The following is a 20,239-nucleotide window of genomic DNA, read 5'->3' as shown; positions in this document are numbered from 1 at the left end:
CAGGTTTTATCCAAATGAAAAGACAGAAATATTTCAAACCAGCTGACACAAGGAATCAATTCTTCAAGACCTACCCCCACCGACCCTGACGAAAAGCTACCTGTTTGAGAAAGCTGCAAAAATCCTTTCATTCATAATATGTCACTGTGTTCAAATGGTCAGTCACACAATAAATCTTGGAGGTTTTTAAACTATTTATATGCTTTTCCTTTTGCTGAATGCTATTTTAATTGCTTTTCTCCCAAAATATATGTTCTATAATTACTTCTGCAAAAATAAGTTTTATTCAATTCCTTTTCTAAATCATAATATCAGTTCTTGGTCAGTAACCCCAATGGCAATGAAAATACAGTATTCTGGAAGACACAACTTTCTCAGAGAAAAATAGCTTGTATACCCTTTAGATACTTACCATTTGCTAATATCTTTGGTTTATTAGATTGACTAAAACATATATTATGTAGAATAAGAAGTGCTAGATGTTGGCTGCTCTTGTGCTTGCATTTACACATTTCCACAATCTGGTCTAAAAAACCATTTATCTTCATGACCATCTGATGTCCATCTTCTCCAAAAGATATGTTTAATAGCAGCTTCAGCCAAAGAGTAGACAAATTACCAGGATTTTTACTACTTGCTTTTGGTAATGAAACCGACAAAAAGTTCTGCAGGAAGTTACTCTGTCAAAAAGAAGAAAAAGAATACAGAATTTATATTATCCCATCGTTTCTTCACCGTTGCTTGACCTTCCAATCTGCATAGTTTACCAAAAACTTATACCAGTGTTTCATTTGCTGTTTCAGGGAACCCCTTATTAGTCAAGGATTTTTGGAAGAATTACATACCAAAAAATAACCCACATCTTGGTTTAAAAGTTAATATGATAAAACGTGTTTAATATTCTTTGTTTCTATCAAAAAGTTGCCTATCAGTAGCTGTATAAACAGATGTTACATAATTTGCACCACAAAAAGATTGCATTTCCTCCTGCCTTTTCTAACAGTTTATTAGGTCCAAGCACAGAACGTTGTCGATGTAAACTGAAATTGTTGTAATTATTAAATTACTGTAAAAGATGAAAAAACTCAAACACTTTTTGTAATTTCTGTTGTGAAAGCTGGCTTTATTGTGTCCCCACTAGAGCTGATTTTCTACGGGATTCTCTCTACTTCTTATCTCAAGATGATGAATTTATTTAAATGATCAAAGTTATATTTAAAAGAAACATATTTCAAAAAACATTTGATAAAAATAGAATAAGAATCATTCAATATACAAACTAAGAAGCGAAATAGCAGTACTTACATTTATATAATAAGAATAGATTTCTACCTAACAGGCAATTACTCACATGTAAGACATTGTCTCCATAATTTTTATAAAGATTATATTTCACACAGTATACATAATGATTTGTAAACAAGAAATTAAACATTGTACTCACATGAGTTTTTTCTACTGCATGTTCACTTTCATGATCCACTAGTAATTGCTATCAATAGATATGGGTACTAAAAATTTAACACCACACTGAAACTGAGAGTTGATAAAAAGTTCTAGTAAAAATTCTATAATTCCATATGCTGTTCTGTCTAAACTATGAATATGACCAAATTACACACTGCACCTAGAGAACAGTAAAACAACAAATTGAGAAGACAGTTTTGATTCCTGCAGAAGCATCTCTATGAGATTACAGTACACTCCATATTGAGATTCGAGTGTTTATTACGAAAAAGCTTCCATCATATTGCTAAAAATCAAGAATATTATCTACCTACCTTCTGAATAATGCCTTTACAGTCATGAGACAGAGCAAGGTTTGAAAGAAGACAAAAGACCACCTGCTGAATTGGACTGTTATCATTTGACACTTGGGAAGCCAATCTCAAGATGTTATGCATTAACGAATTGCCAGTTGTACTTCGCGCAGATGGAAGTGATGATTGTCCACCAGTAGACCAACAAAGTGAAGTACAACCTTAAAAAAAATAATTTCTTACAATAAGAGAAATGCATGTATACATTCAAAAGAGAAATCTAGTGTAGTCTAATAGCTCAAAGACTGAGATAGGGCTTAGGATTGTTGGTTTTTTTCTCTGAACCACAGTGAAGTCAACGGTATATGCTTTGAATAGAAGCCTGAATGTGGCAGTTTAGTGGAACAAGCATCTACTGTTCTATTGTTCTAGGACCTAATTGACAATTCTACTGTTAAAGAGAAGCCATTGCTCTGTCTTAGAAAGTCTGATTAAAACCAGAACTTTGTATCTAAAGCATTATCCTATTATTTGGCAACAGAATCTGAAGAGACCCTTTGAAACTGGTTCTGAAAAAGAAGTCTCTCCATATATGAAAGGTTTAATAAATTTCTTAAAATATTTTTCTGAGAAAAAAAAAGCACTGTCTGCATCTGTCATTAATTTGTACCACACTAGCATGCAAAATCCTATGCTACTGAGTGACAAACTGAAATTAATACAACAAATAAGCTACCAACATGATGTTCGTGCACAAATATGTATATATATGCTTTGATTTACTGGCATTTGCCACTTCTAACGATGGTCAACTTCTGACACAGCAAAACTAAGTGTGTGACTACATTAAGGGTCAGAGGTTAGCCATTTCGGAATAGGCAAATTCAGAGTTCTGATCAGACAGAAGAAAACCCATGATTAATCTGAACCCACTTGTCTTTATTGGCAAGGAAAACAAAAATGCAGTCTAGAATCACCCAGACTTATGAAACACTAGAGGCCACCAGAACTTGAGTTTGATTTCCAGTACATCACAGGATATTACATTTTATCTCCTGTGGTTGACTAACACATATTTGACATTTTTCTTTTTGACATTTTTTGACATAATTAAAAAAAAGATTCACAAGCACCACATTTAAGGTCTGGAAACATTAATTTAAAAGAGGGTAAAAAACCCTCAGAGATCGTTCAGTTAGTATATTTTAACCATGCTAATTCTTTTATGGTATCTTTTATGGTATTTTGACAGGAAGCCATCAACAGATTGTTTTATGTCTTTTCAGGTTACTAGCAAATCATTATCTGAATCAATAACCAGGATAGGGACTGAGACAAATTCATACTGACAAAAAAAAAAAAGGCTTCTAGTAGTAGCGATAATTACTCAACAATGGGAAAAAAAAGGCTTCCTCAAAGGAAGAACAGAATCCTTATGCAAAATATACAAATACAAGTTACTGATTCCAGATCATAAATAAATGAAATAAATTTAATTAAGAAAAAAATTAGATTACTAAATATTTCAGAACTAGAATGTTCTCAATGAGGACTGAAGTGGAAACTGTATAATGTACTGTTCTCTGTGACAGAATTTGAGTAGCATTTCTACAGGATACTATGCAGTTTGGCATGACTTTCAGTGTAACCTTCAAAAATACTCGTTTGAATTCAATGCTATTTAATCCTGTAATACAATTGTACACTTTCTAAATTAAACAGATCATAGAATCATAGAATGGTAGGGGTTGGACAGGACCTTTAGAGATCATCTAGTCCAACCTCCCTGCAGAAGCAGGTTCACCTAGATCAGGTCGCATAGGAACATGTCCAAGTGGGCCTTGAAGGCCCCCAAGGAAGGAGACTCCACAACTCCTCTGGGCAGCCTGTTCCACTGCTCCCTCACCATCACAGTAAAACAGCTTTTTCTTATATTTAAGTGGAACTTTTTGTGTTTCAGTAGTCCAGCTTTGATGGACTAAGTGCTTTTACGTTTTTTAGTAATAAACATTCTTTTCGCTTTATTTTGCTTTTCTGTCTTAATTATTCTGGTTAAATATTTTGATGTATTACACCACAGAGTGATTCTCATACCTGCAGGATAGTTTGCAGTGTAAACACAAAGCAAATGCAGAGCTATTTGCATTGAGGAGTCGTCTATTAAAAACCATGGCCACAGCGAATGCAGAACAGGAACCAGATGAGCTTTGAGTGCTGCCATCTACAAGAACATGAGGAAGAATTGAAACTACTATACTGTCAAATACTTTGAAAATGAAAAATAAGTAAAAACTACCTATTTTTATCTTACTGTGTTCCACCAGTATACTTTAAAAGATGGTATGGAGAGAACTGACATCCCCCTTTGAACATTAATGAAATTAACTCTATCCCAGTAAAAAGAAGTACATTTTAATTACTGATAAACATGCAAACAAAATAAAGATTCATTTATTCCAACTGTGATTGTTCAAGGGCCCTATTCTCAAGTTTTATTTTTATCCAGCTAAATTAATTACTGGAATTAAAAAAACATGGAAATAGAGAAGAGTGCAGTTCTACAAACAAATTATAGAAAAACTTCAGTTGTCAACAGTAAACTTCTTCTCTCCTCCAAGCGCCTGTCTCTGCAGACCCCTGATTGAAACAATAAAAATATTCCACAATGATCTTATCTGAGATTATGACACAAACAAGTTATGGGGACATTAGGGATAACCAGATGCCTTATTTGGACCCGTAATTTACATAGTGTTCAGTATACAAAAAGGATGTGCTAATGCATGCCCTCAATAGAGGTACTACTGGAAGGTCTGGACATCTTCTGGTTCCACCAATGCATTTGCTAAAACTAGCACAAGTTGTATCACAATGCCATGATGAATTAAATTGTGAAAAAGAAAATGTAAAACAAACGTTTAAAAGGTATCAGTAATGAGAAAGAGGAGGAGTTATGATCAGAAAGAGAGAATAGAGGCAAGAATGAAAAAACAGTAATTTTCCCCATGGAAGAAACTCGTAGGCAGAACAACTGAAGCAGAAATTGAAAAGTCCAGAGAAAAAGACAAAGGTTACAAAATTAAAAAATTAAAATTCAAAACAAGATTCTCAGAAAGAAAAATTATTTTTTAAAAAAATCAAGATGAAAATAAAATCATGCCTTGCAGGATTAGTGTCATATAACTCAGAGAGAGAAAAGTAGAAGGAAAAATATTATTTTTGGGCTATGGCTCATTGTTTTTTTTCTTTCAGAAAGGGAAAGGAAAAGAGGAAACTACTTTCCAAGATATGAAATGTATCTCTCATGTGCCTTTCTTGTGGACGCACATCCTATTTTTCCCTATATCAATTTTTCATATTAAATGCTTTCAAAATTGGAATTACTGATGAAAGTAAATGAGAAGTGGGTATAGAGGATGATAGCCACCTGAAATCTTTGGGAGATGATGTTTCAATATGAACATTTGAGTTCCTAATGCAGGTATGAAATATTCTTTAGCAGACAGGAATAATAATGAAATTTCAAGTAGTTCTTGTAATTTATGTCAAGCTTAAATTTAGCTAGCTTGAAAATAATTTCAAAGTAGACAAAAAAAAAAATCTTTATTCACTAACTGAATGTGCTCACATTATTTCTGTATAAGAATACTTACTTTGCATTCTTCATTTTGAAAGAGATTGTTTCTGAGGAGCTGCATAGAACACCTTAACTGCTTGATAAGGTTATCCTCCTATCCAGAGAAAAATATTTTAATATCGTCAGCATAAAACCAAAATTGATTTTGTACAAAGAGGAAAGACATGTCAAAGGAGAGGTGCAAACCTAAAGCATCAACATTTGGGTCACATCCCTTCAGCAGAGTTTCCTTCTGATTTCAGGTAGGATTAATCTCAGCTAGCTTTCAACATGTATGCTGAAGACATTCATAAGGAGTTACTTGAAAACATCCGCATCTCTCTTCATAAGCCACAGATACTAGTTCTAGGGGCACTGACAGGGTTAAATGCAAAGATGTGTAACCTTACAACTAGAACAGAATGGGTGGGAATACTTTCCGAGTTCCACCCTAAAGCAGACATCTAAAACAGCTGAATGAATCACTCCCTACAAGCAACTATTTTTATTCCTTGAATAAAAACAAGGATAAACTAGCTCTGTCTTGCAGGTCTCTACATTTGGTCAGACCAATCCATCCTTATATTCCCAGTATCTTAGTTCCCTATCCTTAATAACAGAAACAGTTTCAAACTTAATAAGAATATTACAAAGATAAATTCAGAACTTTGGACAGTGAGGTACTGTGCTGAGATTCAAGTACACAAGTAAACAAAAAAATCTATCTTCATGATAGTGCTGTGACACTAAAAGGGTAACGTTGGCTGACCTAACTCCTATAAAGTTGACATACTAAACCACCTCTGAAAGATGATCAAATTGGAATATGTTTGTTTGCTACAGGAACTTATTTCTGTTTTATCAAGCATAAAGAAACAAAAATGTAAAATAAGATTAATACTTAATGTCAGACAAGGTAAAACAGCAGTGCTTGCTTATAAATTGCACCATGTACAGTTGATGACATCTAGAAATGAAGCAAAAGTCTATACCAAAAAAAATCCATGAAAGTTAAAAAAGAAACATACAAGTCACCATTTCAAGTGCATTTTATGTCTGGTTTGTCTCATTTTTAGCTAAATAAAATGCTAGCTCTAAGATGTTCCTTCAGGACTTTCCATATTATTTTTTTTTTTTAAATAAATAGCACGAAATCATATAATATGTCACAGGTTACAACTCATATTGGACATGTAAACTTCTAGGAGGTTGAAAAAGTTATAGACTTTGTTGATAGCAGCATTTGTATTTTTCTGAAAGCTTGGCTATTTATAAATACATTTCATGCCCTTGGCTAGAAGCACAGTAATTATTGTGCAAGAAAAGGAGTATCAGGTAAATACTTCAGTTGCCCTGAGAATAAAGCTAGGTCAAATACATTTTCCCAACAGTTAAAAGAAGAGAAAGAGAAAAAAAGAAGCAGCTCTTGGTAACATCACTTTGAAAGCTGTGCTTTAAAAGTGGGCTGAAGGGCAGTTTTGTGAAAGATCAGCTAAATCTGATTATGAAAGCAATCTCTCAGTTTCTCTCACGTGAAACCACATCATTTGTCATTATACACCACATACTATGAAGAGTACACTTAAATATGATGTAGCAATCTACAGTCCCAGCTCAGCAGGGAAACCTACCACAAAGTTTTTTGTAAATCTCTTTCAAAGAATTCTTAATTAAACATAAAGTCTTTCTCACCTTTCTCAGAGGCTCCTTTCCTTTAATTTCTTTCAAGTTTTTAATTCCTTCTACACTTAACAAAGGAGCAAATGTCCCCAGCTACCGTCCTCTCAAAGCATAAAATATAAAGAAACAGTTGATTTCAAGCTTACTGGACATACCCAGGGCAGGACATCTTTCAGCCTCCACTTCTTGAGTGTGGAGATAAATGTGTTTAGGAGATCTCAAGAAAAAATACAGTAGCTTTTGAATGCAAGAGTCAAACTCAAATTCTTTTAAGAGTTCATTGTTATAAAACACAGTTTCATACTCTCACAAATCAAGGCTAATGTCTGTTTGTGCCAAAACCTCAGAGAAAAATACTGTTGAATTCAAATAATGCAGAAATACCCTGCAAGAAGATGTTTTCTGCAATTTCTGCTTTATGTGGGAGTGGACAAATATCAAAGTTGACAGCAGAGGCTATTCTCTGTATTTTAATAATTCTTTTGGATGAAAGTGGTACAAAACAAGCAGATTGAAACAAACATGAAACTATTACATGATGGTAAGAAATAATCTACTTTTATACATGGTAAAGAAGAGCTGGGTGATGTGACAGTTTGGAACAACTGGAAAAGAGCTTAAAAAAAAGCTAAACAAAAAAAATTGTGGATGGAGAAAATAAACAGAGTACAGATAGTGGAAGGACTGCAAGCGTGAGGTACAGAAAAAAAACCTCTGACGAAAAGTTAAAGCCAGGGACAATTGAGTCTGATGACATGAGAACAAGATGCCCATATCAACTATACAGGAAGACAGAAAAGAATTAGAATTGGAAGCCAGATAATATGAGAAGGTAGAGAATAAAAAATTGACATATACATAAGCTGACTGGAACTGGTTTTTGTGGTAGTAGGTACAGGAACAAACCAAAGGAAAATGGTTAGCACTGGTGGAAAGATACTGAGAAAGAAAATCTGAGAAACAGATGAATTACTATTGTGGAAACAAGACAGGAAAAAATATCTGTACTGGATAGGACCACCAAGACATGGCTGAAAATCCAACTATGAAAATAATACATTACTCTTAGATACTCTTGTAAGCTAAATAAATACATATATAATATATATAAATTGTGAGCACTGACGGGTGACAAATGGATGAATGTGTATGTGAGTGTCTGAAACAGAACTCTCAGGACATCAATAATTTACATTAGGTACAGGAGCTGAGAGTTCTGGAAAGAAAATATGGTGGCAAAAAGAAGGAATTCTGAAAAGAAATGGCGTCTGAAAGATAGAAATGTGCCCGAAAAGAAGAACATGAAGATTTTGGCTGGAGGGATAATCCTGCAAGTGGGAGAAGATCCTTGACATGAGAGAGATTCATGGATATAAACACCAACACATGCCTGGGTGCTTGTGCCAGTAACATCCAAGACTAGTAACTGACTAGCTGCAAAGCACAAACCGATGGCATTTGCTGTCTGACTTTCCTGAACCAGCAGTTTTCTCCACGGTGGAAAAAAAGTTGAGACCTATGGAACATAACTCTGGGTTGGCAAGTGTGTGTATGACAAAACAACATTGGTAAAAGCTCTAAAAATCACTGAATCTTAAAGCAGTAATGGATCAGGATACTGGGACAAGTTCTCAGTCACTTTGTCTCACCCATAACAGATACCAGTAGTTTCTGCACTCCCCCATAGAAAAAATCCAAACAAAAATGTTGGGAAATGCCTTATTATATCAGTCTTTTAATTTTTAGTGTTACCTTTTTTTTCTGTGCTTTCCCAGGCTTTAGGGAATCCAAATTCAGCTGTGCATGGACATATTTCATGTTATCTATACAGTTGTCTATCAGGTCAACTGAAAGAAAAAAAAATAATATTTAGAAGCTCATTCACAATCAAAACTATTTTATGAAATGTAAATATCTTTCTTATAACGATCTTCATTACTGTTATGCTCCTGAACTGAGATTTATGGATTCAGATATCCAAATTCTGTGAGTTCATAACATATTATCTTCTTGATATCAGGAGGTAACTAACAGTGGCCAAGATGGAATGCATCTAGATGAATGATCTCAAGGAGCAAGAGCACATTTGAGTCCTCCTTGCAACAGAGCCCAGTGAGAGGAATCATAGAATGGTAGGGGTTGGAAGGGACCTTTAGAGATCATCTAGTCCAACCTCCCTGCAGAAGCAGGTTCACCTAGATCAGGTCGCATAGGAACATGTCCAGGTGGGTCTTGAAGACCTCCAAAGAAGGAGACTCCACAAGCCCTCTGGGCAGCCTGTTCCAATGCTCCATCACCCTCACAGTGAAACAGTTTTTTCTTCTATTTAAATGGAACTTTTTGTGTTCCAGCTTCATCCCATTACTCCTTGTCCTGTTGCTAGCTACAACAGAAAAAAGGGATGTCCCAACCTCCTAACACCCACCATTTAGATATTTGTAAATGTTAATAAGATCTCCCCTCAATCTCCTCTTCTCCAGACTAAACAGCCCCAGTTCCTGCAGCCTTTCCTTGTATGAAAGACGTTCCAGTCCCCTGATCATCTTGGTGACCCTGCACTGGACTCTCTCCAGCACCTCCCTGTCCCTCTTGAGCTGAGGAGCCCAGAACTACACACAGGACTCCAGATGAGGCCTCATCAGGGCAGAGTAGGGGTGGAGAAGAACTCCCTTGACCTGCTGGCCACACTCTCCTTGATGCATCCCAGGATGTCATTGGCATTCTTGGCCACGAGGGCACATTGCTGGCTCATGGTTAGTTTATTATCAATCAGGACTCCCAGGTCTCTCTGCAGAGCTGCTCTCCAGCAGTTTGACCCCCAGCCTGTACTAGTGCATGAGATTGTTTCTTCCCAGATGCAGTCCTCTGCACTTGCCCTTGTTGAACATCATGAGGTTCCTCTCTGCCCAACTCTCAAATCAGTCAAGATCCCACTGAATGGCAACACAGCCTTCTGGGGAATCAGCCAGTCCTCCCAGTTGGGTTTATCAGCCAACTTGCTAGGGGTTCACTCTGTCCCCTCATCCAGGTTGTTGATGAAGATGTTGAACAAGACTGGCCCCAGAACCGATCCCTGTGGAACTCCACTGGCCACAGGCCTGCAACTCAATTCTGTGCCATTGATCACCACCCTCTGGGCTCTGTCATTCAGCCAGCTCTCGATCCACCTCACTGTTCATTCATCCAAGCCACACTGCCTGAGCTTTCTGATGAGGATGTTATGGAATGTCCAAAGGAAGGAACAGTAAGATGGAGAAGAGAAGATGATTTGGGAAGAAGAGGATAGTAGCTCATAATTCTTCAGGATATCTTCAATGACATTGCCTAGAAGACTGAAACTTCATGAAGTTAGAGCATGCATCCATCTTACTCAGCTCTTCCCTAACAGCTATAGATTTGCTGCATCTGAATTGAGACAAAAGAAAGCATATGTACATGTGACTCAAAGCGCAAAATGTCGAGGTCAGTTATTTTCTGGGACTTCTCTTGTTCTTTAGTTTATTAAAAGATCATAGAGTGACTGTATCAGTAGACAAGGGAACAGTTAGAGATGTCATCTACATGGACTTCTATAAGGCCTTTGACATGGTCCCCCAAAATATCCTCTCGAAAACTGGAGAGAGATGAACTTGATGGGTGGAGTGTTTGGTGAATGAGGAATTGGTTGGACGGTCACATGCAGAGGGTAGTGGTTAATGTCTCAATGTCCAGATGGAGATCAGCGACAAGTGTTGTCCCTATGGAGTCCATACTGTATAATATCTTCGTCAATGACACAGACAGTTAGATCAAGTGCATTCTCAGTCAGTTTGCAGATAACACCAAGCTGAGTGGTACAGTCAACATGCCAGAGGGATCTGGATAAGATTGAAAAGTGTGTCCATGTGAACCTCTTGAAGTTCAATAAGGCAAAGTGCAAGGTCCTGCACCTAGGTCAGAAAATCATCTAGTATCAACATAGGCTAGGGCATCACAGAATCATTTCAGTAGGAAAAGACATTTAACATTGTGAAGTCCAACTATTAACCTGCCACTGCCAAGCTCATCACTAAAACATGTCCCTCAGCACCTCATCTTTTAAATATATCCAGGGATGGTGACTCGAGCACCTCCCTGGGCAGAACTAGTGTTTAACTACCCTCTCAGTGAAAAATTTCCTTCCAATACCCAATCTAAACCTCTCCTGGTGCAACTTGAGGCCATTTCCTTTCATCCTATCACAAGCTACTTGGGAGAAGAGACCAACATCCACCTCACTACAACCTCCTTTCAGGTAGTTGTAGAGTGATCATGTCTCTCCTCAGTCTCTTCTTCAGGTTACAAAACCACAGTTCCCTCAGCTGGTCCTCATAAGACTTGTTCTCTAGACCCTTCACCAGCTTCATTGCCCATCTCTGGACACACTCCAACACCTCCATGTCCTTGTAGTGAGGGGTTCAAAACTGAACATAGTATTCAATGTGCGGCCTCGTCAGTGCCATATATAGGGGGACAATCATTTCCTTGCTCCTGTTGGCCCCACTATTTCTATATAAGCCACACATAACCAAGTCTGTAGCATTACACGGGGTTGTTGTAGCCCAAGTGCATGATCGAGCACTTGGTCTTGTTAAACCTCATGCTGTTGGCCTCAGCACATTGGTCCATCTCATCCAGGTCCATGTCATCTGCAAATTTACTGGGGTGCACTCAATCCCCTCATCCAGATCATAAAACCATAACATGGCAGGGGCTGGAAGAGATCAGTAGAGATCATCTATTCCAGTTTCCCTGCTAAAGCAGGTCCTCCTAGTTCAGGTCAAACAGGAACATGCCCAGGTGGGTTGTGAAAACCTCCACAGAAGACTCCACAATCTCCTTTGGCAGCCTGTGCCAGGGCTCCCTCACCCTCACAGGAAAGAAGTTTTTCTTTAAGTTAAGCTTTTTGTGTTTGAGCTTTTGTCTATCACCCCTTGTCCTATCACTTGAGAAAAACACAAAAAAGTGTCACCCTATCCTCTTGAAATATACCTTTTAAGTACTTGTAAAATGTTAATGAAGTCCCTCCTAAGTCTTCCCAAGGCTGAACAGCCCCAGATCCCACAGCCTTTTCTCATATGGAAGATGTTTCAGTTCCTCAGCCATCTTAGTGGCCCTGCGCTGGGCTCTCTCCAGAAGTTCCGTGTCCCTCTTGAGCTGAGGAGCCCAAAACTGGACACAGTACTGCAGATGAGGCCTCACTAGGGCAAAGTAGAGGGAGAAGATAATCTCCTTCAACCTGCTCGATACACATTTCTTGATGCAGCTGTAGAGTTTTTGTCTGGGCCAGATTTTGCTAGGTGGGGGGGCTGGGCTACAGGGGTGCCTTCCTTAAAAAAAGTGCTGCCAGAAGCTCTTCCCCTGTAGCTGATAGGGCCAGTGCCAGTCAGCTCTAAGATGGACCCACTGCTGACCAAGGCCTGGCCAACTAGTGACTGAGGTAAAGTCTCCGCAATTAACATATTTGAGAAGGGGAGGAAGTGCAAAAGGGAGTGAGAATGTAAGAACAACATCTCTGCAAACACCAATGTCAGTGGAGGAGCAGGAGGAGGTGCCCAGACACTGGAAAAGAGATTTCCCTGTGACCTTTGATGAAGACCACAGTGCCTCTGTGCCCCTGTAGTCCATGGAGGCCACCAGGCAGCAGACATCCACTTGTAGTCTGGGGAGGACCCCATGTCAGAGCAGGTGGATGCCTGAGGGAGGTTGTGACTCAGTGGGAAGCAAGATCCTGGCAGGACCTGGGAGTTTGTAGAGAGAGGATCCTATGCTAGAGAGCAGGTTTGCATGTCAGGACCTGTGACCCTGTAAAGGATCCATGGTACCTGAAGGACTGTTCTCCTAATGGATGACCCACGTTGGGGCAGGGTGTGAGGAGCTGCCCCATGGGAGGGCCTCATGCTGGAGCAGTTCATGTGGAACTGTATCCCATGAGAAGGACCCATGTTGGAGAAGTTCATGAGGAGCTGTCTTCCATAGAGAGGGACCCTACACTGTAGCAATGGGAAATGTGAGACCTCCCCCTGAGAAGAAGCAGCAGCAAAGTCCATCTGTAATGAACTGACCACAACCCCCATCCCCCATTCCCTGTGCCACTGCAGAGAAGGAAGGAGAGTTGTAGAAAGAAGGAGGGGTGAGGGGAGGTGTTTTAAAATTTGGTTTTATTTCTCATCTCCCTGCTCTGTTTTGACTGTTCATTCATAAATAAAATCTTTTCTCCCCAAGTTGAGTCTATTTTGCCCATGACGTTAATTGCTGAACAATCTTCTTGTCCTTATCTGGACACATGAACCTCTCATTATATTTCTCTCTTCCTTGTCCAGTTTAGGAGGGGGAGTGACAGAATGATTTGGTGGGCATCTGCCACCCAACCAGGGCTAAAACCACCACAGCACCCCAGAATGCCATTGGTTTTCTCGGCCACAAGGGTAAACTGCTGGTTCATGTTTAGTCTGTTATTAACCAGAATTCACAGGTCCCTCTCTGCAGAGCTGCTCTCCAGCAGGTCAACCCACAGATCATTGATAAAGATGTTAACAGGCCACAACACTGAGCCCCAGGGAACACCAGTGGTGACACTGTCAAGTGGATTTAACTCCTCCATTCACTAACACTTTCTGGGCCTGACCATCCAGTCAAACAGGATGAAGGGATTGAAAGCAGCCTTGCACAGAACTTGGGGGTACTGGCAGATGACAAGCTGGACATGAGCCAATAATGTGCCCAGAAAGCCAAATATATCTCAGGCTGCGTCAAAAGCAGTGTTGCCAGCAGGTCGAGGGAGGTGATTCTGCCCCTCTGCTCCACTCTCCTGAGACTCCAGCTGCAGTACTGTGTCCAGTTCTGGAGCCCTCAGTACAAGAAAACATGGACCTGCTGGAGTGGTCCAGAGGAGGGACACAAAAATTATCAGAGGGATGGGACATCTCTCCTCTGAGGAAAGACTGAGACAGTTCAAGTTGTTCAGCTCCCCAGTCAGCCTATACTACTGCTGTAAGGAGTTGTTCCTTTCCTGCATTTGTACCTTAGAAAGTAATCATTAAGAGCTGAACAAGTGATTGATGTTAGAGCTACAGCTATCTTCAGGATATTGATTTAAATCCCAGAACTCTTCACTAAGATTTGTGTTGCATCACAGTAAGGATAGTTTGAAGGCTGCTCTAACACAGAACATGATGCACTTCATGCCCTGGTAGTGTCTTCACAGGAAATCAAGTCTTAGATGATCTAGTCAGTCATCAACAGAAGGAGAATCCTGATTAAAGCAAGGGCTGAGCAGATCTCCAATACACTAGGAAAAAGCAGAAATATATTATAGAACTGACGCTATTGGGATCAGACATCGAGCAGATATGTCTAGGCTATTTCAGTGTAGTGTAGGTGTAAAGGCCTGAAAAAGAACTAACAGAAATGCAATAAGAAAGCACCCAAGACAAAGTGCACTTGGGCTGATGAGCAAGTATTAAATCCATGAAACATGAGAAATGCAAATGAACGTCTCTCCTCTCCCTGTGTTCTAGTGGGCACAAAACTCCTCTGATTAGAAGTATTTTATTTTTGGTTTGCTACTGTAAAGTAAAAACCTTAGGCATAAAAAATGATACATTGCAAGAAGGGAGAAGCCCCTATTTAATTGCTAAATGGGAAGAAAGAAACAAAGAGGCAGGGAAGAACAAAGTTGAGAAAAAGGTCTCTTCTTATCTAAGTAGAGAACACAAGACACATTCACACCTACAAACCTGTACTGGCATAGCGTGAAACAAGAAATGGAAGACACTGCCAGTGCAAAGTCTCCAGTTTTGGATGGATGAATACGCCACAAGCAGTAAAAGCTGACAGGTCTCTTCTCACTTGAACAGAGATGTGATTTCACCTCAAATTTCCACAAAATTTTAGACTAAAACATAATATTTTATTAGCAAAGTCTTCAGCTACATATATGATTTCTCTGTATTAATCTGCAAAGAAATGCCAATGAAAACTAGATCTTTTGAAAAAAAAGCCATTATGATTTAAAATCAATGTAACCTGCAAGCATTTGGTTCACAAATCATTTAACATGCATTTTGAAATGCTCACCTTCCAAAGCACATTTCTGGGCATTTTTACTGACAGCTAACAGAGACAACAGTGCATTTGTAGCAGTTTCTTTCAGCACATCCTTTGAAGATTTTCTCTCCCAGACCTACAAACAATGTAATTTCATTACTGAAAAAAGTGAGCATATAAAAAGCAGTACTCGTATCTACGTTGTAATGGTCTGTATTTTCATTTGGATTATTCATCACTATAGTCCTACACAGAATTCTCCCTCTCTATAGTCATATTTATAGTCTGTCTGCATTGAAGTGTATCATTATTTTTTCTAATTTAAATGTTAAAAAAAACCCCAAAACCAGCAACAAAATGAATGCCTTACTCTTTCTTAACATTCTACCTTCCTAAAGCCTAGATTCTCAGTCCTGGCATTCCAGACCTTTCCTAATATTCAGGCTTGCTTTCACAGACAATGCACTGACATGCCTTTAGTGCAATCTCACTTTCCTTCAATACAATCATAAAGCAGAGACATGAAATATCAGTGAAATTCTTTAGAATTAAAATATCACTGGCACACAGAAAATAGTTTAAATATTCTTGCAACCAGATAAAAATAGTAGTTTGTCTTCTTTTTGTGAAGTATATTTAATTGGAGTAATGTAACAAATTAGTTGAAAAATGGGTAGATATCCATGCTTTATATATTTTCCACTAGAGAATTTTGTCCATCTAGCAATAATAATATCATTGTAATATCATTCCAATACTGACATCCAAAAAAATAGACAATGATATGCATTGTAATCAGAAAAATACAGTCACATAAGAACTGCTGCTGGATCACAGAAGAAACTAAAAACGTATTTTAAAGTTAGTCAAAATTACAGCATATTAAGAAAAACTTCAGACAAAGCTCTCATGAGTACCTAGCCATAGGACGTCACAGATTTTACATATCTAAATATATCACATATATTACCTTTATTGGCGTTAATCTCCTAGCTAACAATTGCCTAATAAATTTTAATATGCAACAAAATATATGCCTCTGGATCATCTCCAGCACAGATTCATAGAATCACAGCATGGTAGGGGTCCATGTCCTTCTTGTAGACAGTGCCCCAAAACTGAAGACAGTATTGGAGGTGTGGCCTCACCAAAGCCAGGTACAGGGGAATGATCACCTCCCTCCTCCTGCTGACAACACTTGCTGATACAGGCCAGGATGCCATTGGCCTTCTTGGCCACCTGGGCACACTGCTGGCTCATGTTCAGCTGGCTGTCAACCCAACACTCCCAGGTCCTTCTCTGCCTGGTAGGTTTCCAGACACTCCTCCCCAAGAACCCCACTGGCCACAGGCCTCCAACTTGACTTGGCTCTGTTGATCACCACTCTCTGGGCTCTGTCATTCAGCCAGTTTTCATCCAAACCACACTGCCTGAGTAATCCTATAAGTTTGTTATGGAAAATGGTGTCAAAAGCCTTGTTGAAGTCAAAGCAGACAACATCCACTGCTTTCCCGTCATCTAACCACCAGTTAGTTCTGTATGTCAATTACAAAGACTTAAATAATTAATAATTACTCAATTGTTCACTACTAGTTGAATGGGAAAAGTATCTCAGTTTAAATTTATAATGCCTTCTGCCTGGAGAATCTATAGCTTTAAACTACTAGTATTGAAGTACTAAAATGCATTGGACACTTTAAATTAATTTTTGAAATTATGACATTTAACAACTTGAAGATGTCCCTGAAATCCACAGCAGATATAGCTACAGTCAGCCCTACTGTAATTTAGTTGAAGAGAAGAATAGAGTCTTCCTAAAAAAATGGAAATTTTGTATCTAGAAAAAAAAATGTAAATTTGAGGTTTTCTGTATATATAAATAATGCTTAAAGTTTAGGTACACAAAAATATCAAAACCTTTCCAAGACAGCATGTGAGTTTATCAATTTGTTTGTATTCAATAATGCATACTAAATTAGGACCCAGTCTGCTAAAATTCACACTGGCAGACCAGGTGCTAAGTTAGCATTTGTTAGCATTCACACCACCGGAAGTGAACTAGAATCCTTAATGACTTATTTTGGTTCACATTTTCATGGTAGACATTAAGAACAACAATGTTGCCATTTACAATGGGGATAGCTACATCTCAGACCTTAAAAATCCCATTAAGTAGAAAAAAAAAGTTTCTCAGTATTTGACCAAACATATCTTCTCTACTTCAGATTTCATACCATGATGTTGCACAAAATTGCATTGCAAAGCACTTCCTAGAAGTCGCTTCTTTGCAATTGATCCAGTTTATTATGTGAATTTAAAAAATGAGTGTAATAGATGTCTCAAAGTAAAGAGGTCTTACTTCACAACTGGAAACAATTGTTTTTTCATTAGATAACTGTATTCCTTTTTAGCAAAATATATCCTGCAACCAGATCATCAAATTTTAAATACCTGAATAATTAATGTAGTAAGTTGAGTTGCTGATTTCTGGCATCCTTCAACATGGTCCAGAAGAAAGCTAATAGTTGGATTCTGACATATACTTTGTTTATCTTGGAGCTGTCTTCTTCCTTCCTCATTCAAAAGGACAGAGAGGAACTGCAAACTAGCCATATATAAAGCAGGATATGCAGTTGGCAGATTAATACAATCACAAATGACATCTGAAAGGATGAAAATAAATATGTTTATAATTCATTCTGAATAAAGCATAAGTGCTTCGTAACTCAGAAAGACTTATCAAAGAAAGTGTGTAAACCAAGCAGTACAGCACTACACCAGGAATTCTAAAAATTCTATGCATTTTATAAGTCTTAAAATCTAAGAAAGAAAATGTTGAGTTTTGTAGGTTTCAATGAATTAATTGTTCTGTATTAATTTGACTATAAAACAAAAAAGTAATCGCTATTTACTAACTCATTTGTTCAATTTTCTGAACTCTCCTCACTTTATTCAACATGTATTATAATATCAACGGCATCCATCAGCTGCTTTACATGCAATTATATTTAGATTCAGCAGATCCCTTAGTATGCACCTGGATGAAAGCAGAAGTTTGAAAGGAATACGCTTATACTTCAGTATTGGAATATGTCTGAGAATCTTGGTGACCCAAAGCCCTGACTAGGCCATTAACTAAAGAAGGAATATTTGCAAAACAAACAAAAAAACCCCTCCTTTGTACAATAACCTTCAATTCCTTTATCTCTTACCCCTCTTTTCTATTTGTTTATTTATTTTATTAGTTGCTAGGTTAAAACCCATCCAGGAATAGTTTTCATTGATTCATAGAATGGTAGTGGTTATTACCAATAATTGTTGTAAAATGATTTGCAAGGGCTGCTGTCACAAATGGAAAAGATTTTTGGCCACTCTTCCACAATAATGTAGCTAGAAGGTTGAAAAAGTCTACCCATGTTTCATGAAGTACAGATGTTAACTCGGTATCTGCAAAGACAATATAGAAAAAAAAAAAAATCAAAGCATTTACACAAAATTGGATAGCTAAGTCTAACAATAACTGTCAAGTTAAACAAAGGTGGTACGTAAATGAACCTGTTTCCAGTATAGTACTTCATTACCTAACCCATCTTTGAAGCAAATGGTGAGAATCGAGAAGATATTTCCCAAGAGAGGTTTCAAGAGTTCATCGTGGATTACAAGCTGAGAATCCACCAGTAAACATGTTTTCAGAAGCTTGGACAAAGATGATAAGTATTGAAGCAGTAATAATACCTGTTAAATATTTTTTAAAAGATATGAAATAAAGCCATTTATTTTCATCTTTCACAATAAAAAACATTCTTCAATACATCACCACAGCTGAATCATAACATTTTGAACTAATACACACTAGTTAAAAGAAATAACACGATATAAATCGAAAATCATTCTTCTAAATAGTTCTATGCCATGAACACAGAATGCTCTATATGTTACATATACATAGTTAAATTTGACACAAGGGTTAAGTTCCATTGGCAGTAACCCTATATACTTTTTATATACCAAAATTAGTTGAGAAATACATGTCTCCAGGATTGGAGACAAAAGCAGTCAGGTTTGTTGTAGAATGTGTCAGTAACTGTATCTGGCTCATACTTGAGTACCATACAAATAAATTCTATTACATGACTTCTATGACTGCTAAACTCAATTTTTATTTTTAAAGTACAATTGGTTTTTTTTCAGTTTAATGATTCTAGCTATACTTCTAACAAATAAATTAATTGTTCTAAGTTGAACACAACACAGTTTATTTTCTCTTAAGCCTTATCAGAAGCACAGAGATTCACAAGAATGTACCCTACAGCAGTATGTCTGGACTATGTTAATGACTATAGATTATGCAAACGTAATTACTTTCATTATTTTAACAACATTAGAAAGTAAAAAAATGCTTCTCTAACCTGGGTTTTTACATGTTCTATATGACAGGGATGACCCAATGGAGCTTTCAGTTCCAAGATACATCTCTCAATTCGATTAGCACTTACAAGACTAAAATAAAATAAATTGGTTATAAATTTACTTAAATAATCAAATATTCAACTAACTTAACATTCCTTAGAAGGAAGTATTTTAAATAAATGGAATAAAAATAAATTATAAAGCACTTTCTTAAAATAGTGAGGTTTTGAAGTAAGTCTAGTGCAATGATAGCTACAGTAGCAGTGAATTGTTTCAAAATAATTAGACTAAGATAAATCTCAATTGCTGTTATTGCCCTGGTAAAAAATGTTTGTTTGTATTTGTTTGCTTGTTTTTTTTCTTGTAGAAGAATGAACAGCTCTGTAATAATATAAAATGTATTCTAACAAGGGTATTGAAGTGGTTTTTTTCCATGAATTGCAGTATAAAGAGCAGCTACAGAAGCTCTTGAAAACCTTAAAAAAAGGAAATAGTTTTCATTTTCACTTCAAGACTTCCAAACACTTTCTACAGATGAAATATATAGTTGCAATGCAACTGGAAACATGGAATACTATCCGAAGACTATTTTGAAGTGGCTCATTGTTTAAAAAAAGAAACAAAATGGGAGGGTCTGTCATCTAATACTTTTCCAGTTCAGCAAGCATTATTTACTCTCTTTTAGCATGACAGTCCTTGGCTCATC

At 37.5% G+C, this 20,239-nt stretch overlaps 1 protein-coding gene across 2 annotated transcripts in view; it reads right to left on the bottom strand.

Annotated features, from left to right (window-relative positions):
* The window catches only part of RTTN (rotatin), an 85,351-nt gene that overhangs the window by 3,323 nt on the left and 61,789 nt on the right, over positions 1-20,239 (bottom strand). For both annotated transcript variants that reach the window (XM_061994823.1, XM_061994822.1), the window contains 10 exons: positions 19,533-19,623; positions 18,705-18,858; positions 18,433-18,570; positions 17,575-17,786; positions 15,154-15,259; positions 8,809-8,903; positions 5,414-5,491; positions 3,855-3,981; positions 1,782-1,981; positions 413-680 (listed from right to left, as the gene is read on the bottom strand). In XM_061994823.1, coding sequence (XP_061850807.1) covers positions 413-680; positions 1,782-1,981; positions 3,855-3,981; positions 5,414-5,491; positions 8,809-8,903; positions 15,154-15,259; positions 17,575-17,786; positions 18,433-18,570; positions 18,705-18,858; positions 19,533-19,623 — 1,469 coding nt within the window. The remainder of the gene's footprint in view (positions 1-412; positions 681-1,781; positions 1,982-3,854; positions 3,982-5,413; positions 5,492-8,808; positions 8,904-15,153; positions 15,260-17,574; positions 17,787-18,432; positions 18,571-18,704; positions 18,859-19,532; positions 19,624-20,239) is intronic.

Source organism: Colius striatus, chromosome 4 (genome assembly GCF_028858725.1).
Source record: "Colius striatus isolate bColStr4 chromosome 4, bColStr4.1.hap1, whole genome shotgun sequence".
NCBI lineage: Eukaryota > Metazoa > Chordata > Aves > Coliiformes > Coliidae > Colius > Colius striatus.
Note: the sequence above shows the minus strand (reverse complement) of the source record. Positions and strands in the feature narration are given on the sequence as shown.